The sequence below is a fragment of the Entelurus aequoreus genome, linkage group LG09 (genome assembly GCF_033978785.1).
Source record: "Entelurus aequoreus isolate RoL-2023_Sb linkage group LG09, RoL_Eaeq_v1.1, whole genome shotgun sequence".
NCBI lineage: Eukaryota > Metazoa > Chordata > Actinopteri > Syngnathiformes > Syngnathidae > Entelurus > Entelurus aequoreus.
Window position 1 is genome coordinate 21,661,384 of NC_084739.1, and position 21,791 is coordinate 21,683,174.

A 21,791-nucleotide genomic window follows, 5' to 3' on the forward strand; every position below is an offset into this window, starting at 1 on the left:
TGCCTCCGCGACCGCCGAAGCCGCACACCGCACACCGCTTGGCCTGTCGGTACCTGTCCGCTGCCTCAGGAGTCCTATGAGCCAAAAGAACCCGATAGGACTCCTTCTTCAGCTTGACGGCATCCCTCACCGCCGGTGTCCACCAACGGGTTCTAGGATTACCGCCACGACAGGCACCAACTACCTTGCGGCCACAGCTCCAGTCAGCCGCCTCGACAATAGAGGTGCGGAACATGGTCCATTCGGACTCAATGTCCAGCACCTCCCTCGTGACATGTTCAAAGTTCTTCCGGAGGTGGGAATTGAAACTCTCTCTGACAGGAGACTCTGCCAGACGTTCCCAGCAAACCCTCACAATGCGTTTGGGCCTGCCAGGTCTGTCCGGCATCCTCCCCCACCATCGCAGCCAACTCACCACCAGGTGGTGATCGGTAGAAAGCTCCGCCCCTCTCTTCACCCGAGTGTCCAAAACATGAGGCCGCAAATCCGACGACACAACTACAAAGTCGATCATGGAACTACGGCCTAGGGTGTCCTGGTGCCAAGTGCACATATGGACACCCTTATGTTTGAACATGGTGTTTGTTATGGACAATCTGTGACGGGCACAAAAGTCCAATAACAAAACACTGCTCGGGTTCAGATCCGGGCAGCCATTCTTCCCAATCACGCCTCTCCAGGTATCACTGTCGCTGCCAACATGGGCGTTGAAGTCCCCCAGTAGAATGAGGGAATCACCCGGGGGAGCACTCTCAAGTACTCCCTCGAGTGAATCCAAAAAGGGTGGGTACTCTGAGCTGCGGCTTGGCACGTAAGCGCAAACCACAGTCAGGACCCGTTCCCTCACCCGAAGGCGGAGGGAAGCTACCCTCTCGTCCATCGGGTTGAACTCCAACATGCAGGCTCTGAGCCGGGGGGCTCACAAGTAGCAAACAATATTGCTTCTTACCCACGGGAAAAATGTTAAAACTATGGAATATGACAGAGTCAGATGATTGCCGATTTTGTTGTCAGGAGTCTGAATCCACCCTGCATTTGTTTTGGTATTGTCATATGGTGTCTTCGTTTTGGGTGAAAGTTGAAAAAATGTGTTTAAGGATTGGTTTGTTAATGAAGCTTGATGTGGTTTCATTGACAGTCATGATTTAGTCAATTTAATTATAGTACTCAGTAAAATGTTTATTTTTAAGGCCAAAAATAGATATTCTCTTAGTATTACTTTCTTTAAAACATTTATTCAGTATTTTTTAACTTTAGAAAGTTATATGGTTGAAACCGATAATGATGCCAAAAAACATAAAAATAGATGGAAAGTCCTCAAATGCTTATTTTGAAAATGTAATTGTGTTTATATATTACATGCAATTTTTTGTTGTGCTCCTTAATTTGAGTGTACATAAATGAAGGTGTGTGTTGCTGAGCCTGCACATAATCTGGACTGGACCTGGTTTTAAGAACCCTTTAAACAATATAATTTCATTGACAACCTGGTCTGGTGAAGATAATGTCCTTTATTTAAAAAAAAACAACAAATAAATAAAATTATTTTCTTGAACAAAAAATAAATTAAAATAAAATGAAAACAGTTACATAGAAACTAGTAATTAATGGAAATTAGTAAAATTAACTGTTAAAGGTTAGTACTATTAGTGGACCAATCATGTGTGCTTCACGGACTGTATCCCTTGCAGACTGCATTGATATATGTTGTAGGAACCATAATATTAATAACAGAAAGAAACAACACTTTTGTGTGAATGAGTGAGAATGAATGTAGTGAAGGGGGGTGCACTAACTGTAAGTGTATCTTGTGTTTTTTTATGTTAATTTAATAAAAAAACAAACAACAAAAAAACAATATTGCTGGGAATGTGTCAACTGTTTATTTTTTTTAACTTTAGTAACGACATTGCTGTGTTGAGAGCGCGTTGCATGACGCTCGGTTTAAAGCGGCTTCCAGTGTGAAATTAAATTGGGTAACATCACTTTGTTTCGCCACCACTGCACACAATTGATGTGCTTGGGACACAGTTTTGCCGTGATCTTTCAATTAGTAGTCACGATGCAGTGAACAAAATCCCAACAAAACACATCCCGAGTAGAGATTTGTCGTTGAACTGCTTTATTTGCATCACGCTGTTTTACACGAAAGCTGTTTTGCAAGCGAGCATATGTTTTAGTGTCTTTTTATTCAATTGTGCAAAATAAAATGTCTCTATTAAATTCAAACGCAAACTTTTAACTCTCACTCTTGTCATTATAGGGAGAAGTTGGATCGGACGGACAGAAGGGGATGGAAGGGGAAAGGGTAAGTGCAGTACCTCTTTCTGCAGCAGACCCAGAATATAAAGTCCATGCATAGCATATCAACCAGATCCAGTTTCATCCGAGAATCAATTCTTTTAGGCTTTTCATTTTCTGAGGGATTCTCTGGGGGAGAGGAGGAGCACAATAGAATTGACTGTGTCTGTTTTCTTGCACTTGACATGTTTGAATATCTGAGCGCCATTGGTGTCCTTCTACAGTCACATTAATTGACATACGTGCCGCAATGGGCTTGGCATACTAAACGAATGTCTCCAATGACTGTATGTCCCTTCTACTGTACAGTATGTCACTTCAGGTTAACCTTTATTGCATGCCAGCTAATTGGACTGGGGTGATTTGACGAGTGCATTATGCTACTATACTGTACTTACATTACTCTCTAAGCCATATGGTTGCTGTAGTGAGGTTGTTTTATACAAAACACAAAACCAGTGATGTTGACACGTCAATAAAAACAGAATACAATGATTTGCAAATCCTTTTCAAGCTATATTCAATTGAATAGACTGCAAAGACAAGATACTTAACGTTCGAACTGGAAAACGTTATTTTTTGCAAATATTAGCTCAGTTGGAATTTGATGGCTGCAACATGTTTAAAAAAAGCTGAAACAAGTGGCAAAAAAGACTGAGAAAGTTGAGGAATGCTCATTAAAACTTATTTGGAACATCCCACAGGTGAACAGGCTAATTGGGAACAGGTGGGTGCCATGATTGTGTATAAAAGTGCTCAGTCATTCACAAACAAGGATGGGGCGAGGGTCACCACTTTGTGAACAAATGCGTGAGCAAATTGTCGAACAGTTTAAGAACAACATTTCTCAACGAGCTATTGCAAGGAGTTTAGGGATTTCACCATCTACGGTCCGTAATATCATCAAAAGGTTCCGAGAATCTGGAGGAATCCCTGCACGTAAGCGATGATATTACGGACCTTTGATCCCTCAGACGGTACTGCATCAAAAAGCGACATCATTGTGTAAAGGATATCACCACATGGGCTCAGGAACACTTAAGAAAACCACTGTCAGTAACTACAGTTGGTCGCTACATCTGTAAGTGCAGGTTAAAACTCTACTATGCAAAGCGAAAACAATTTATCAGCAACACCCGGAAACGCCCGGCCCGAGCTCATCTAAAATGGACTGTAGCAAAGAGGAAAAGTGTTCTGTGGTCTGACGAGTCCACATTTCAAATTGTTTTTGGAAACTGTGGACGTTGTGTCCTCTGGAACAAAGAGGAAAAGAACCATCCGGATTGTTACAGGCGCAAAGTTCAAAAGCCAGCATCTGTGATGGTATGGGGGTGTATTAGTGCCCAAGACATGGGTAACTAAAACATCTGTGAAGGCACCATTAATGCTGAAAGGTACATACAGGTTTTGGAGCAACATATGTTGCCATCCAAGCAACGTTATCATGGACGCCCCTGCTTATTTCAGCAAGACAATGCCAAGCCACGTGTTACAACCGTGGCTTCATAGTAAAAGAGTGCAGGTACTAGACTGGCCTGCCTGTAGTCCAGACCTGTCTCCCATTGAAAATGTGTGGCGCAATATGAAGCCTAAAATACGACAACAGAAACCCCGGACTGTTGAACAACTTAAGCTGTACATCAAGCAAGAATGGGAAAGAATTCCACCTGAAAAGCTTAAAAAATTGGTCTCCTCAGTTCCCAAACGTTTACTGAGTGTTGTTAAAAGGAAAGGCCATGTAACACAGTGGTAAACATGCATCTGTGCCAACGTTTTTGCAATGTGTTGCTGCCTAAGTTAATGATTATTTGCAAAAAAAAAAAAAAGTTTCTCAGTTCGAACATTAAATATCTTGTCTTTGCAGTCTATTCAATTGAATATAAGTTGAAAATGATTCGCAAATCATTGTATTCGGTTTTTACTTACGAATTACACAACGTGCCAACTTCACTGGTTTTGGGTTTGGTACTAAGAAACACTATTTAAGTATTTACAATTAGATGGACATTAATGATGTTGTTGTAGCTCAAAACAGATGAGAGCAAGTCAGTAAAGCATCCGTTAGCATGTTTTATTGCAAAGCATTTGTTTGCCCACTGTGGTGTAATATAGACGGGGGCTGTGCAGATGGTCACTTTATTGTGTGTTTGTTGGCACACTTGTGGTCATCAAAGCGTCTCCCTATTGAACAGTTGCCTCAGAAATTGACCATGAATACATTGATTTTAAAAGTTGAGGTTATGGCAAGTTAAGGGTCATCTCTGACTCCCGAAGCTGCCGTAGAAACGTGACATTGCTGAATCATTGCTATTATGCAGTGTAAACACAGCACATCCAGCTATGGCAAGCTTTGTGTGTGTGTGTGCGAGTTGTGTTTTAACGCTGCATCACTCCTGACCGGCAAGCATTAGACGGAGGCAGACAAATTGTGTTTGTGCAGTAATGCATGTATATTGCAAGTTGGGGGTGACAAAAGCTTAATTGGCAGGTTTCACCCCCAGCCCCACCACCACCACCACCGCCGCCATCACCATTGCTCACTTTGTTCAGGAGTCTGTAGCTATTGGCAACTCCAAAGGCATTTGCATATGAATGTCATTATCAAGTTTACTGGGTAGACCACCTAACTGGAAATAAAGCCATCCGCTGCATCACCGCCGCAGTCAGTGGCGGTCATTACCCCTCCAAATTAAATCCAAAGGTGTGAGCATTTGTTATTTTTACTTTTTTAATCACATAAAAGTTGCAATCATTCCTGACCTCGGGTGGTTCTTCATCAAAAAACAAGAATATGTGCTGTGTCATCTTTTCGGGTTTCTCGTGTGGACTCCTTGCTGAGCTCCGGCCAAAAGGGACGTGAGCGGAACATGAACTGGAAATAGCCGGAGATGACAAGCTGCGAGATTTGTCGTCGAGAGGAATCAAGTTTCCTTTCGATGCCCAGACGTGCCGTGTACATGTCGTTTTCACCTGAAACCAAATCAGAAAATGATGTGCATGTTGTCTTACCCATGAAAAGGATGGTCGTCTGAAAATAGTACATGTTGGATATTACCGTATTTTCTGGACTATAAGGCGCACTTAAAATCCTTTTTTTTCCTCAATCAATCAATCAATCAATCAATCAATGTTTATTTCTATAGCCCTAAATCACAAGTGTCTCAAAGGGCTGTACAAGCCACAACGACATCCTCGGTACAGAGCCCACATACGGGCAAGGAAAAACTCACCCCAGTGGGACGTCGGTGAATGACTATGAGAAACCTTGGACAAAACTCGACAGTGTGCATTATAACCCGGTGCGCCTAATGTACGGAATAATTCTGGATTTGCTCATCGACCTTGAAGTAATTTTATTTGGTACATGGTAAATAAATAAATATGATAAGTGGGTTATACTTGTATAGCGCTTTTCTACCTTCAAGGTACTCAAAGCGCTTTGACAGTATTTCCACATTCACCCATTCACACACACATTCACACACTGATGGCGGGAGCTGCCATGCAAGGCGCTAACCAGCACCCATCAGGAGCAAGGGTGAAGTGTCTTGCCCAAGGACACAACGGACGTGACTAGGATGGTAGAAGGTGGGGATTGAACCCCAGTAACCAGCAACCCTCCGATTGCTGGCACGGCCACTCTACCAACTTCGCCACGCCGTGTAATGATAAGTGTGACCAGTAGATGGCAGTCAAATATAAGAGATTTGTGGTAAGAGGTATGATGGCAATGTGACTCAAGTAAATCAATTCCGCTGTTGCCATTTCTAATATAAAGTAGCGTAAAGTTCTTACTTATATCTGTCAGTAAACTCGCCATGAAAGCGCTAAAACATACCGGTGTAGTGAGTTTACATTATTCACCCAAGGAACTTTAGTTATTAGAGCATTCCGGTCCGACGGTTTTCACGGGACACATTTCCGGCGTTGTTTACGGATGAGGAGATGCTGCTCCGTTATTGATTTAAGTCAAGTCTGAATGAATAAGTCAATCCTTATTTTGCTACATAAAATGGGCACAAATATGAAAATAAAATCTCAGTATGGTGTGATGTTCTGGTGTGAGGTAATGGTCTGACTCAAGTGTTCAAGCTGATAGTACGGCTGAAAACATAACCGTGTTTTTTTTTTAATGTTTTTTAACAATTGATGTGATCTCTGCAACCTTTTCGTTCATAGATGAATACAAAGACATTGCACAAGAGTAAAGGACGTTTCATAACCTTGTCTCTCATCTCATCAGCACATTTTAAAACCAGTTCCCCCAGTGCCTCCATAAGTCAAAACTTGACTCTCATTAGCTGCAATGAGACTCTCCCTTTAACCACTTAATCACTTGCACTAATCAGTTGAAGGAAGTATTTCTTCTTGGCCCGTAATGTTTTATGTCCCTCTTCAGGGCCCTTGACGTCGCTGTGAGATGAAGCTTTAAAAAGAAAGATAGCTTGTTAGGTTGTTGGGCTGTTCAGGTTTTTCAAATGGTAAAATATGTTTGGACTCAAAACCGCATGGGATTAAATTATCTCTTTCTACTAGAGCTGCACTTTTATGGTTAAGATTTCAGTGACAATTATTGTTTTATCAATATTGTAATTACGAACATTAATCACGATTATTCATCATGTTAGATACAAGTTTTCCACGAATCGGCAATGTACTTGCAGTGGTGGGGTGCCACAGGGGGGCGTGTGAGCGAGATGACATCAGGTAATTTGTAATGAAATAGTCTGATAAGAGGGCTAAATAAATGTAAGACATACAAGGTCTCCTCTGGATTGCCTCTATATATGTGGCGGTGGGGGCATGGCTAAAGGTGTGGAGGGGCGTGGTCAATAGTACATCATCCATGACATCATGATTAATTTGAATGGCAATAATGCATATATTTTCTTTGAAAAGGCTAAACATACTGTATGTTAGAACTGTACGCTACTTTGTACTAGTAATGGCAACAGCAGAAAATAATTGCCCCACAACAACAAGATAGAGAAAAAGAAGAAACTTATCGACTATGGTGTCGCTACGAACTACAATGGCGGACACACGCAAATTTTCAGGACTTATGCAGATCCCAAACACACAAGTTGGTTTTGCATAATATTGCATAATATTGCGAAACAAAATGCCAGATAATGTCTGCTAATAGGTGCCATTTTGATGGCCTTATACACACACAATGATAATACTCGTATGTTGAAGCACTGTACAGTACGTCTGACTATGGGAGCTGTCCTGCTCCGACAATCCATCAAGATGCGGCTTCATAGCTTTCCAAAGTCGTACTAAAACATTTTGACAGATTTTTGAGTGCTGTATGTAATGTTGTATATTCTCAATGGAACATTTAAAGTTTTTGTGTCTGCTGGCATCATCTTGCAGTCCACACGTATCTCTTATGTGTGACTGCCATCTACTGGTCACTCTTATCATTACACCATGTACCAAATAAAATAGATTCTAGGTGGGTAAGCACAACCAGAATTATTCCGTACATTAGGCGCACCGGTTTATCAGGCGCACTGTCCATTTTTGAGAAAATGAAAGGATTTTCAGTGCGCCTTATTATCCGAAAATTATGGTACTTATTTTGTGTGGCCGCTCTTATTTGCCGTGGCTTTGCGCCACAATCAATGTAGTGGAAACCTTGACATATGTTTAAATATAAATATTTGTGTTTTTTTTCCATTATTAATATTGATCAGGCATGCCCCAATCAACATTTTTGGCCTATGATCCCGATCCGATTTTTAGGCCTCATATCGAATCCTATTTTGAGTCCCGATTCGATACTTTGACAATAGATTACATAACCGAAAATGTTTAATGACAACTAACGTAAAGTAAACACAAGACCAAAGCTTATTTTATTAAACTTTGAACTTCCAAGTGCAGTTGTAAATTTTGTATTACAGTTATGGCATTGAATATTGTGGCTAGTGCACAATAACTAAACAAAAACAACTACTATTGGCTCCCATTTCAATCATTTAGGTTTGGCCCTCAAAGCCTTCCTGTATCCAGAGACTTACTCCCTGAGTTTGAAAACAATGACAAAAACAACATTTTTTTGTTGTAATTATATTAACAATAAAAATAAAAATATTGATCTAATCAGTTTAGTATTGTTTATATACTTATACTATAATAGGTATCGATACTATCGACATCTCGGTCTAACACCACATCTCCCAGAATTATCCGCGCAGTGTTGGGTGGCAAGTTGAGGGTGTGGAACTCCCTAAGCAGGAGGTTAAAGGCCTGCTGAAACCCATTGCAACACATGCCAATACGGCCGGGTTAACTTATAAAGTGCAATTTTAAATTTCCCGCTAAACTTCCGGTTGAAAACGTCTATGAATGATGACGTATGCGCGTGACGTCAATCGTTGAAACGGAAGTATTCGGTCCCATTGAATCCAATACAAAAAGCTCTGTTTTCATCTCAAAATTCCACAGTATTCTGGACATCTGTGTTGGTGAATATTTTGCAATTTGTTTAATGAACAATGAAGACTGCAAAGAAGAAAGTTGTAGGTGGGATCGGTGTATTAGCGGCGGACTACAGCAACACAACCAGGAGGACTTTGAGATGGATAGCAGACGCGCTAGCTGCCGACCTCACCTTGACTTCCTCCGTCTCCGGGCCGCCGACCACATCTATGATCGGGTGAAGTCTTTCGTCGCTCCGTCGATCGCTGGAACGCAGGTGAGCACGGGTGTTGATGAGCAGATGAGGGCTGGCTGGCGTAGGTAATGTTTTTGGCATAACTTTGTGAGGTCCCGTTGCTAAGTTAGCTTCAATGGCGTCATTAGCAACAGCATTGTTAAGCTTCGCCAGCCTGGAAAGCATTAACCGTGTATTTACATGTCCATGGTTTAATAGTATTGTTGATTTTCTGTCTATCCTTCCAGTCAGGGGTTTATTTATTTTCTTTCTATCTGCATTTAAGCAAGATGCTATCATGTTAGCTCCGTAGCTAAAGAGCTTTACCGATGTATTGTCGTGGGGATAAAAGTCACTGTGAATGTCCATTTCGCGTTCTCGACTCTCATTTTCAAGAGGATATAGTATTCGAGGTGGTTTAAAATACAAATCCGTGATCCACAATAGAAAAAGGAGAGAGTGTGGAATCCAATGAACCCTTGTACCTAAGTTACGGTCAGAGCAAAAAATGATACGTCCTGCACTGCACGCTAGTCCTTCACTTTTACGTTCCTCATCCGCGAATCTTTCATCCTCGCACAAATTAATGGGGTAATCGTCGCTTTCTCGGTCCGAATCTCTCTCGCTGCATTGAAAACAATGGGAAATTGTGAGCAGCCCTTCCTCCTGTGACGTCACGCTACTTCCGGTAGGGGCAAGGCTTTTTTTTATCAGAGACCAAAAGTTGCAAACTTTATCGTCGTTGTTCTATATTAAATCCTTTCAGCAAAAATATGGCAATGTCGCGAAATGATCAAGTATGACACATAGAATGGATCTGCTATCCCTGTTTAAATTTAAAAAAATAATTTCAGTAGGCCTTTAAGTGCTCATAATAGATGAGAGGAATTGGGTTTTTTTTATATTTCCTGAAAACTCATCAAAATGCATCCATAACTATCTGACTTATAATGCTAACAAACAGACAAACAAACCCTGGCGAAAACAAAACCTCTTTGGCGGAGGTAAGAAAGTCTGCGTTCTGCAAAGCAAAGGGCATCACTTTCGTTTCCAAGGCGACACAGAGCCAGCCAGTCACATCGCACGGCACGGCAGGAAATCACCCAAAAAAATATGAGTAAACTGAAAAAACACTTCATAAATCGTCAATCCATCCATACATTTTACACCGCTTGTCTCTTTCGATGTTGTGGAGGGGTTGGGAAGGCCGTATACACCGTGGACAAGTCGCCACCTTATAAACTGCCGTCCGGAAAATATATTAAAAGCCAGACATCAGTTTGTGAGGTATTTACGTTATCAAGCGTTATTTTGTTCGTTAACATTTCTGAGAAACATTATATATCAGACTGATGTAAACATGTCCACTGTAGAGGACACTGCTTCTCAGAAAGTAAAAGTGAAAACATCACATTTTTGTTTAACACTGGATGTTTACATCATCACTTTAAAGACACTCAACTGTAAGTTTTTTTTTAATGTTTGCTTGAAACTGTTGATGTTCCTGCACCATTCTTTGCACTTAAACATTCATGATTGTAGTAATAAATATGATTATAACATTTTAGCATCGGGTTTGTGTTCAATTACAGGAAGTTTTGAATTCGGGGACGGCAAGGCTCGGATGGTAAAGCGGGCGTGCCAGCAACTTGAGGGTTCCAGGTTCGATCCCAGCTTCCGCCATCCTAGTCATGTCCGTTGTGTCCTTGGGCAAGACACTTCACCCTTGCTCATGATATGCTTACGGCCTTGCATGGCAGTTCCCGCCATCAGTGTGTGAATGGGTGAATGTGGAAATAGTGTCAAAGCGCTGTGAGTACCATGAATGTGGAAAAGCGCTATAAAAGTATAACCCATTTACCATTTAAGTATGTTTATCCTAAAAAATCCTGCCACTTCATTTTAAGTCTTTTAAAAAAAAACCTACTATACTACTTTAAGGTAAATGTGTGGTCAAAATTAATTGCATGATTAATTTCGCATTTATATATGATTTTGCTTTAATGTTGACAGTCAGAACACAAATAACAGTATCATAGGAAATGGATGATGTCCAGTAAAAAATTAAAAGCAAGAACATATACTACAAAACCCAAAACAAGTGAAGTTGGCAGGTTGTGTAAATAAAAACATAGTACAATGATTTGCAAATCCTTTTCAACTTATATTCAATTGAATAGACTGCAAAGACAAGATATTTAATGTTCGAACTGAGAAACTTTTTTTTTTTGTTGCAAATAATCATTAAGTTAGAATTCAATGGCAGCAACACATTGCAAACAAGTTGGCACAGGGGCATGTTCACCACTGTGTTACATGGCCTTTCCCTTTAACAACACTCAGTAAACGTTTGGGAACTGAGGAGACACATTTTTTAAGCTTTTCAGGTGGAATTCTTTCCCATTCTTGCTTGATGTACAGCTTAAGTTGTTCAACAGTCCGGGGTCTCCGTTGTGGTATTTTAGGCTTCATATTGCGCCACACATTCTCAATGGTAGACAGGTCTGGACTACAGGCAGGCCAGTCTAGTACCCGCACTCTTTTACTATGAAGCCACACTGTTGTGACACGTGGTTTGGCATTGTCTTGCTAAAATAAGCAGGGGCGTCCATGATAACATTGCTTGGATGGCAACATATGTTGCTCCAAAACCTGTATGTACCTTTCGGCGTTAATGGTGCCTTCACAGATGTGTAAGTTACCCATGCCTTGGGCACTAATACACCCCCATACCATCATAGATGCTGGCTTATGAACTTTGCGCCGAGAACAATCCGGATGATTATTTTTCTCTTTGTTCTGGAGGACACAATGTCCACAGTTTCCAAAAACAATATGATATGTGGACTCGTCAGACCACAGAACACTTTTCCACTTTGCATCAGTCCATCTTAGATGAGCTCGGGCCCAGCGAAGCCGGCGGCGTTTCTGGGTGTTGTTGATAAACGGCTTTGGCTTTGCATAGTAGAGTTTTAAATTGCACTTACAGATGTAGTGACGAACTGTAGTTACTGACAGTAGTTTTCTGAAGTGTTCCTGAGCCCATGCGGTGATATCCTTTACACACTGATGTCGGTTTGTGATGCAATACCGCCTGGGGGATCGAAAGTCACGGGCTGTAGATAGTGAAATCCTGAAATTCCTTGCAATAGCTGGTTGAGAAATGTTGTTCTTGAACTGTTGGACAATTTGCTCATGCATTTGTTCACAAAGTAGGGACCCTCGCCCCATCCTTGTTTGTGAATGACTGAGAATTTCATGGAAGCTGCTTTTATACCCAGTCATGGCACCCACCTGTTCCCAATTAGCCTGTTCACCTGTGGGATCTTCCAAATAAGTGTTTGATGTTTGTTTCAATTTTCTCAGTCTTTTTTGCCACTCTTGCCAGCTTTTTTGAAACATGTTGCAGGCATCAAATTCCAAATGAGCTAATATTTGCAAAAACACCAATGTTTTCCAGTTCGAACGTTAATTATCTGGTCTTTGCAGTCTATACAATTAGATAAAGGTTGAAAAGGATTAGCAAATCATTGTATTCCGTTTTTATTTACGATTTACACAACGTGCCAACTTCACTGGTTTTGGGTTTTGTACAAAATAATTGAAACAATAAAACTAGGTTTGTTTGACATACTTACATACCGACCAACAGTTTTAGGCCATGCCCATCTACCTGATCTGTCCCTTTTACTGCGATGAGCTCATATTCCCTTTTTAAAGCTAACTGGTTATTTAAGGCTCAAGCAGAAACCCGAGAAGACAGAATCCCTGATGCGACCATGTGATCTGTATCCTTTTCACAGATACGTGTCCTATGGGACAGAGGGACGGCGCGTAGGCCCTAAACCACATTGTGCATGCACAACGTCGGATGCAAAAGGGAAGTGGCAACACGATAGATTTTCCGAGCGCGATATCCTATCCACAGCGGCGCGTTTATGTTTAGATCCCCTTGGTGGACTATTGTCATTCATGTGGAGTAATGGACGTGCTAATAAGAAATAGACCCAGCACTCACTGTGATTGGTTTCACAGCAGGAGTGTGCGTGTGATGGCGTATCGCTGAGCAAATGGAAAGTCACAAAAGGCATTTCCCCGCTGCAACCTCTTTGGCATTTGTGTGTCGGCACTCAAGTTAAATGTGCTGCTTGGAGATCCTATTCCACGCCTGCTTCAAAGCGCCTGTCCGTTTGCACCAACCATAGGAATGCTGGGAATACTTGAAACGCTCTCCCCCGACAGACTCAACCTGGTTCGTTAATGATGAAAATGTTTGCCGTTGCAAAAATGTTGATTATCCCCCTGCTTGCCAGAAAGGGGCACCGACCCCAAGCTGGTATAAGTAAACATAATTAGGCTGCATTTGTGCACTCCTGCTTGGGCGGCCTGCTTTAGTGGTCCCGCTGCTGGGGAGTTGCCAGATTGTCTTGCGGCCCCACCGCTACAGGTGTAACGAGGCACAGTGGTGTGTGTAATTAGCGGCCGAGTGTACACGCAGCTCCCCACAGTGTTCTGACCTTGTGCTGCAGCCCGGTCGCACTCGTGGCAGCCCTCGCTACCGCCTGCTCGCCTTCATCCCACCAATGCTCGGGCGGCAGAAGCCCACAGTTTTCAACAAAAGATAACAATGCGCCACGCTCACACCCCCGCGTGTCATTGTGCACCTGAAATGCTTCAGTGGTCTCACAAAGATAATCCTCCAAGCAAGGCTCTGTAAAAAGTTTCAGTATAGAAAAAAAGAAAAGATTCTCATAGTTGTTTTTTGGGGGTTTTTTTTCCCAACCATTCTATATGCCTTACTTGCAAGAAAATGACTGCAGCTTGGGTCTACTTTTTCAGTTGTAGCCCATCCATCTATTCAAACAATAATTCATTTATTTATTTCATTCATAAAAAAATCAAAAAAGGAATACAAATAAAACAATCATCATAACGTTAAAGTAAATTATGAATGAAAAGGAGCAGAAGGAAGTTAGAAAACGTATACAATCTGCCCCCTCTTTTCACAAATACAACAATTGACTTTCAATGATGGCGACTACAAAGCCATATTTTCATTTTACAACAATCAAACCAATAATGAAGAAAACAAAAATAACCAAACGATATATTTTCATCATTATGATTCTTAAATTGTTTTTTTTTTGTACAGAAATAGATTGGTTTTTTCCACTATCAAGTGTGTTCCATTTCTATCCCACCTTCTACCTTCCTAGTCATGTCCGTTGTGTCCTTGGGCAAGACACTTCACCCTTTGCCTCTGATGGCTGCTGGTTAGCGCCTTGCATGGCAGCTCCTGCCATCAGTGTGTGAATGTGTGTGTAAATGGGTAAATGTGGAAATACTGTCAAAGCGCTTTGAGTACCTTGAAGGTAGAAAAGCGCTATACAAGTATAACCCATTTATCATTTATCATTTATCCTCCTTCAAAACCGCAATAAAAGTTCACCTCCAGGCAGCTACAACCCTAAACGAACACCCTCCCCGGATTGTTAATAATCAAATGTAAACAATCAAATGCAGATACTTTTTCTTATGCCTTCTGATCTCTCTCTCTCTCTCTCTCTCTCTCTCTCTCTTTCTCTCTCTCTCTCTCTCTGCCCACTACTTGCTGTCCATATCCTACCAAGTCAGACCTACACTGTTCCAATATCCATTTCTCTGTTCTCAATTGTTGATGACTGATGATAACAACCAAACCTAACCCCCCCGTGCCCCCCTCCACACCCCGGATTGTAAATAATGTAAATAATTCAATGTGATTATCTTGTGTGATGACTGTATTATGATGATAGTATATATTGATAGTATATATCTGTATCATGAATCAATTTAAGTGGACCCCGACTTAAACAAGTTGAAAAACTTATTCGGGTGTTACCATTTAGTGGTCAATTGTACGGGATATGTACTTCACTGTGCAACTTACTAATAAAAGTCTCAATCAATCAATCAATCAATTCCATAAATACCTGATTGAAATACTTATTTCCATTGTCACTGTTCTTGAACTAGATTTATTAAAGATCTCAGTTCCTTTCAGATTATAATTACTTTCTCATGATACTTAGAGCCCTCTCCCATACTGTGGAAAATGTATACAAAAACCAAATATTGTTGTTTATTTGATTAGCCCTTTTTCCACTAGCTAAATATCGGCTATCTGTTGTAAAGATCTGTAAATGATCGGTATCGGTTCAAATGTTCATTATCGTTCATACCTAAAAATGGTCAATAATACAAAGGTATTAACCACTAGGTAAGACCAAACCAATCAGAGTATGGTGTCCAGTATCGTGGCCACTGATTGACTCAGCTTCAGGCAGCATTACTATATCGGATTAAATGAGTGTAAAGGTGACCTAGGGCCTGATCTACAAATCTCCAAATACCACGTGCTGTGTGCAAATTTTTAGCATGTACAATGCGGCTTTTACCACAGAGACACTCGATCATTTACTGCTCATTCATGCTCTGACCTGTTCAGTTCAGTTCAGTTTCAGTTTATTTCGAACATGCATACAATGCAATGTAATGCATCACATATTTCCAGTTGTTTCATTACAGCACGTCCGAAAAGGAGTAGGAAGAAGCAGAGCTTATTTAATTCTACCCCTTTTCATACCATAGCAATTTTATCCTATTTCCTTGTTTTCTGTAACATAACAGTGAACAAATAAATAATAAATAAATAATATACCATATTAAGTAAACAAATATTAAATACATAAATAATCTTTGTCTCAATAAAAAAAAAGGGTTCAAGATCCATCCATCCATCCATTTTCTACCGCTTGTCCCTTTTTGGGGTCGCGGGGGGTGCTGGAGCTGTTTTGTGTACTTTGTGAACACTTGTAGTTTGAACAGTCTCTTAAACTGAATCATATTGGGGCTTTGTTTGATTTTTTGGTTAGTCCATTCCATAATTTAATTCCACATACTGATATACTAAACCCGGTAAGGTCTATTCGGGTGTACTGGAGAGGAGGCTACGCCGGATAGTTGAACCTCGGATTCAGGAGGAACAGTGTGGTTTTCGTCCTGGTCGTGGAACTGCGGACCAGCTCTATACTCTCGGCAGGGTCCTTGAGGGTGCATGGGAGTTTGCCCAACCAGTCTACATGTGTTTTGTGGACTTGGAGAAGGCATTCGACCATGTCCCTCGTGAAGTCCTGTGGGGAGTGCTCAGAGAGTATGGGGTATCGGACTGTCTGATTGTGGTGGTCCGCTCCCTGTATGATCAGTGCCAGAGCTTGGTCCGCATTGCCGGCAGTAAGTCGGACACGTTTCCTGTGAGGGTTGGACTCCGCCAAGGCTGCCCTTTGTCACCGATTCTGTTCATAACTTTTATGGACAGAGTGTGAAGCGACTGGGATGAGAATCAGCACCTCCAAGTCCGAGTCCATGGTTCTCGTCCGGAAAAGGGTGGAGTTCCATCTCCGGGTTGCGGAGGAGACCCTGCCCCAAGTGGAGGAGTTCAAGTACCTCGGAGTCTTGTTCACGAGTGAGGGAAGAGTGGATCGTGAGATCGACAGGCGGATCGGTGCGGCGTCTTCAGTAATGCGAACGCTGTATCGATCCGTTGTGGTGAAGAAGGAGCTGAGCCGGAAGGCAAAGCTCTCAATTTACCGGTCGATCTACGTTCCCATCCTCATCTATGGTCATGAGCTTTGGGTTATGACCGAAAGGACAAGATCACGGGTACAAGCGGCCGAAATGAGTTTCCTCCGCCGGGTGGCGGGGCTCTCCCTTAGAGATAGGGTGAGAAGCTCTGCCATCCGGGGGGAGCTCAAAGTAAAGCCGCTGCTCCTCCACATCGAGAGGAGCCAGATGAGGTGGTTCGGGCATCTGGTCAGGATGCCACCCGAACGCCTCCCTAGGGAGGTGTTTAGGGCACGTCCGACCGGTAGGAGGCCACGGGGAAGACCCAGGACACGTTGGGAAGACTATGTCTCCCGGCTGGCCTGGGAACGCCTCGGGATCCCCCGGGAGGAGCTGGACGAAGTGGCTGAGAGGGAAGTCTGGGCTTCTCTGCCCCCCCCCCCGACCCGACCTCGGATAAGTGGAAGAAGATGGATGGATGGATGGATGATATACTAAAGGCTTTAAGTGTTGTACGAGCATACAAATGTTTTAAATTAGTGGTGTTTTACTATTTTTTTAAACCAGCAGCAAACAAGTACCACTTTTTATGGGCATTTTAGAAGCAGTCCTACAGTGCATTTTTTTTATTTTTTTTTGGAAAGACCGGCACTAAATGTGAGTGTGCGCTCCAGAGTCCAGACGCAAGAAAAAGTATATTGCAAGTTTTCTTTTTCACATAAGAGATATACTGACGTATCTTCTATCTGAAAATAACTATGTCAGTACCAGTACACACCAAAACGCATCAACTGAATTTAATTGAATATGCCCTGAAACCATCCAACAGTTATTAAATTCTAAAAAATGTATTACTGAATAGACAATATCTGTTTTTAGTTTTGACAGTTCATACTGTATATGTTGACAAGAATACAAGAATTGGCGCGTGCTGTCAACTTTGCACGTGTTTTAATACACGCAAACCCTGAGTAGATCAGGCCCTATGTGGGTCTAAATTAATTCTAGAGGACTCTCATAGTTTAGAAAACCATATTTAGAAGGTCATACATATTTTGTATGCTGTAGCTATGAAAATATTTCATTTATATTGATAATGGAATTAATGTACTACAATGAATTGTGATAATTGAGGGTTTACTGTTCATCCAGGGCCACCCAGGCCACAGCATAATTCCCTGGAAAAACAATTGGACTTGGACACAGTATGTTTGCTTGTGCACGTTGTAGAATTTATACGATTGCTCCTCCCACTAGTTGTTGATGATAACCACCACTTTGCGTAGTAATGCAAAGTAATAGAGCCATTTAATAGAACCATTTCAAAATGATTATTTTGCAGCATACTAATGCTAATTTGGTCTGATTTGATTTGATTGACCTGCTCAGTGGCCTTGTGGTTAGAGTGTCCTCCCTGAGACTGGAAGGTCGTGAGTTCAAACCCCGGCCGAGTCATACCAAAGACTATAAACATGGGACCCATTACTTCCCTGCTTGGCACGCAGCATCAAGGGTTGGAATTGGGGGTTAAATCACCAAAATAATTCCAGAGCGCGGCTACCGCTGCTGCTCACTTTTCCCCTCACCTCCCAGCGGGTGGAACAAGGGAATGGGTCAAATGCAGAGGATAATTTCACCACACTTAGTGTGTGTGTGACTATCGTTGGGACTTTAACTTTAACTTTAATTTTGTTCCTAGCAAATATGTTAGCACAACTTTCACCTTATCAGTGTACTATAGATTAAAGATTAAAGTACCAATGATTGTCACACACACACTAGATGTGGTGATATTTGTCCTCTGCATTTGACCCATCCCCTTGGGGAGCAGTGGGCAGCAGCGGCGCCGCGCCCGGGAATCATTTTGGTGATTTAACCCCCAACTCCAACCCTTTGTTGCTGAGTGCCAAGCAGGGAGGTTATGGGTCCCATTTTTATAGTCTTTGGTATGATGCCTTTACATAACGAAAATGGGTAAATGCACCACAAAACCAGCAAAGTCTGTGTCAAGTGATGGTGTACAGCAGGGGTCCCCAAACTACGGCCCTCCAACATCCAAAATCCGGCCCGCTGAAAGTCCCAAGTCATTCAATTTGTGCGCGAGAAATTATATATATATATATATATATATATATTAGAGATGTCCGATAATATCGGACTGCCGATATTATCGTCCGATAAATGCTTTAAAATGTAATATCGGAAATTATCGGTATCTGTTTCAAAAAGTAAAATGTATTACTTTTTTAAACGCCGCTGTACGGAGTGGTACACGGATGTAGGGAGAAGTACAGTGCGCCATTAAACCTTAAAGGCACTGCCTTTGCGTGCCAGCCCAGTCACATAATATCTACGGCTTTTCACACACACAAGTGAATGCACTGCATACTTGGTCAACAGCCATACAGGTCACACTGAGGGTGACCGTATAAACAACTTTAACACTGTTACAAATATGCGCCACACTGTGAACCCACACCAAAAAAGAATGACAAACACATTTCGGGAGAACATGCGCACCGTAACACAACATAAACACAACAGAACAAATACCCAGAACCTATTGCAGCACTAACTCTTCCGGGACGCTACAGTATACCAATTTCTCAACCCAATGCAGCCCCCTGAGCAACACCCTTTTTTGGACAAGATTCCATTTTTAGAAAACAAATCCTTACACCGCTGATTTTATTTATTGAAACCAATGTTCTTATACCGTCATGTGCACGTAGACTTGTAATGCGTTTAATCATTTATCTTAATTCAGTGCCCACTGTGGATGTTGAATTATTGACTATAAAATTGAGGATAAATCCACTTGGTTTTCCTTAATTGCAGCCTTTATTTGCAGTCTATCTGCAGTGCAAGGAAGAGAAGTGATAGGACTGTATTTTATTTGACTTACTGGAACACCTCATCCACACTTCTATCAGAAAGCCAGGCTGGACACAGTAGAACAGTAAAGTGGCTTTATGCTGTATTGTGGGGGTCGGCAACCTGCGGCTCTAGAGCTCTGGAATTTTTTCAAAAATGTATGAAAATGGAAAAATATATATTTTTTGTTTTAATATGGTTTCTGTAGAAGGACAAACATCCTACTTGTTAGAAATCCCACTGTTTATGATATAAACATGCTTATTAATTAGAGTATTTAGTCAAGCACCATTTTGTCCTACTAATTTCGGCGGTTTGTTTACATGTAGGACTTTCTCCAACGCTGCCACAGAAAGACGTGTTTTATGCCACTCCTTCTTTGGCTCATTTTGTCCACCAAACTTTTCATGCTGTGTTTGAATGCACAGGCTTTGTTTATGTTATTGACTTATTGGAGTGAAAGCTAATCGATGCTCACATGCTATTTAGGCTAGCTGTATGTACATATTGCCTCATTATGCCTCGTTTGTAGGTATGTTTGAGCTCATTTAATTTCCTTTACTTATGTCCTCTGTGTATTTAATTTATATTTGCATGTCTCATGACACATTACCTGTATATAAACCTGTATATTACCAGCTCGTAAAGATTGTAATAAATCCACTAGAAGAAGACAGCCTGCCATTTCCTTTAACTTGGACACACACATCTACAAACCCCGTTTCCATATGAGTTGGGAAATTGTGTTAGATGTAAATATAAACGGAATACAATGATTTGCAAATCATTTTCAACCCATATTCAGTTGAATATGCTACAAAGACAACATATTTGATGTTCAAACTGATAAACATTTTTTTTTTGCAAATAATCATTAACTTTAGCATTTGATGCCAGCAACACGTGACAAAGAAGTTGGGAAAGGTGGCAATAAATACTGATAAAGTTGAGGAATGCTCATCAAACACCTATTTGGAACATCCCACAGGTGTGCGGGCTAATTGGGAACAGGTGGGTACCATGATTGGGTATAAAAACAGCTTCCCAAAAAATGCTCAGTCTTTCACAAGAAAGGATGGGGCGAGGTACACCCCTTTGTCCACAACTGCGTGAGCAAATAGTCAAACAGTTTAAGAACAACGTTTCTCAAAGTGCAATTGCAATAAATTTAGGGATTTCCACATCTACGGTCCATAATATCATCAAAAGGTTCAGAGAATCTGGAGAAATCACTCCACGTAAGCGGCATGGCCGGAAACCAACATTGAATGCCCGTGACCTTCGATCCTCAGATGGCACTGTATCAAAAACCGACATCAATCTCTAAAGGATATCACCACATGGGCTCAGGAATACTTCAGAAAACCACTGTCACTAAATACAGTTGGTCGCTACATCTTTAAGTGCAAGTTAAAGCTCTACTATGCAAAGCGAAAGCCATTTATCAACAACATTCAGAAACGCCGCCGGCTTCTCTGGGCCCGAGATCATCTAAGATGGACTGATACAAAGTGGAAAAGTGTTCTGTGGTCTGACGAGTCCACATTTCAAATTATTTTTGGAAATATTCGACATTGTGTCATCCGGACCAAAGGGGAAGCGAACCATCCAGACTGATATCGACGCAAAGTTCAAAAGCCAGCATCTGTGATGGAATGGGGGTGCATTAGTGCCCAAGACATGGGTAACTTACACATCTGTGAAGGCACTATTAATGCTGAAAGGTACATACAGGTTTTGGAACAACATATGCTGCCATCTAAGCGCCGTCTTTTTCATGGACGCCCCTGCTTATTTCAGCAAGACAATGCCAAGCCACATTCAACACGTGTTACAACAGCGTGGTTTCGTAAAAAAAGAGTGCGGGTACTTTCTTGGCCCGCCTGCAGTCCAGACCTGTCTCCCATCAAAAATGTGTGGCACATTATAAAGCGTAAAATACGACAGCGGAGACCCCGGACTGTTGAACGACTGAAGCTCTACATAAAACAAGAATGGGAAAGAATTCTACTTTCAAAGCCTCAACAATTAGTTTCCCCAGTTCCCAATCGTTTATTGAGTGTTGTTAAAAGTAAAGGTGATGTAACACAGGGGTGAACATGCACTTTCCCAATTACTTCGGCACGTGTTGCAGCCATAAAATTCTAAGTTAATTATTATTTGCAAAAAAAAAAAAAAGTTTATGAGTTTGAACATAAAATATCTTGTCTTTGTACTGCATTCAATTGAATATGGGTTGAAAAGGATTTGCAAATCATTGTATTCCGTTTATATTTACATCTAACACAATTTCCCAACTCATATGGAAACGGGGTTTGTATACCTTTGCCCATTCTAAGCCAGCAATTTC

The 21,791-nt window shown here is 41.5% G+C and overlaps 1 protein-coding gene across 3 annotated transcripts in view; it reads left to right on the forward strand.

Annotated features, from left to right (window-relative positions):
- The window catches only part of LOC133657238 (collagen alpha-1(XIX) chain-like), a 361,915-nt gene that overhangs the window by 77,673 nt on the left and 262,451 nt on the right, over positions 1-21,791 (forward strand). For all 3 annotated transcript variants that reach the window (XM_062058310.1, XM_062058311.1, XM_062058312.1), the window contains one exon: positions 2,264-2,308. In XM_062058310.1, the coding sequence (XP_061914294.1) occupies positions 2,264-2,308 (45 nt within the window). The remainder of the gene's footprint in view (positions 1-2,263; positions 2,309-21,791) is intronic.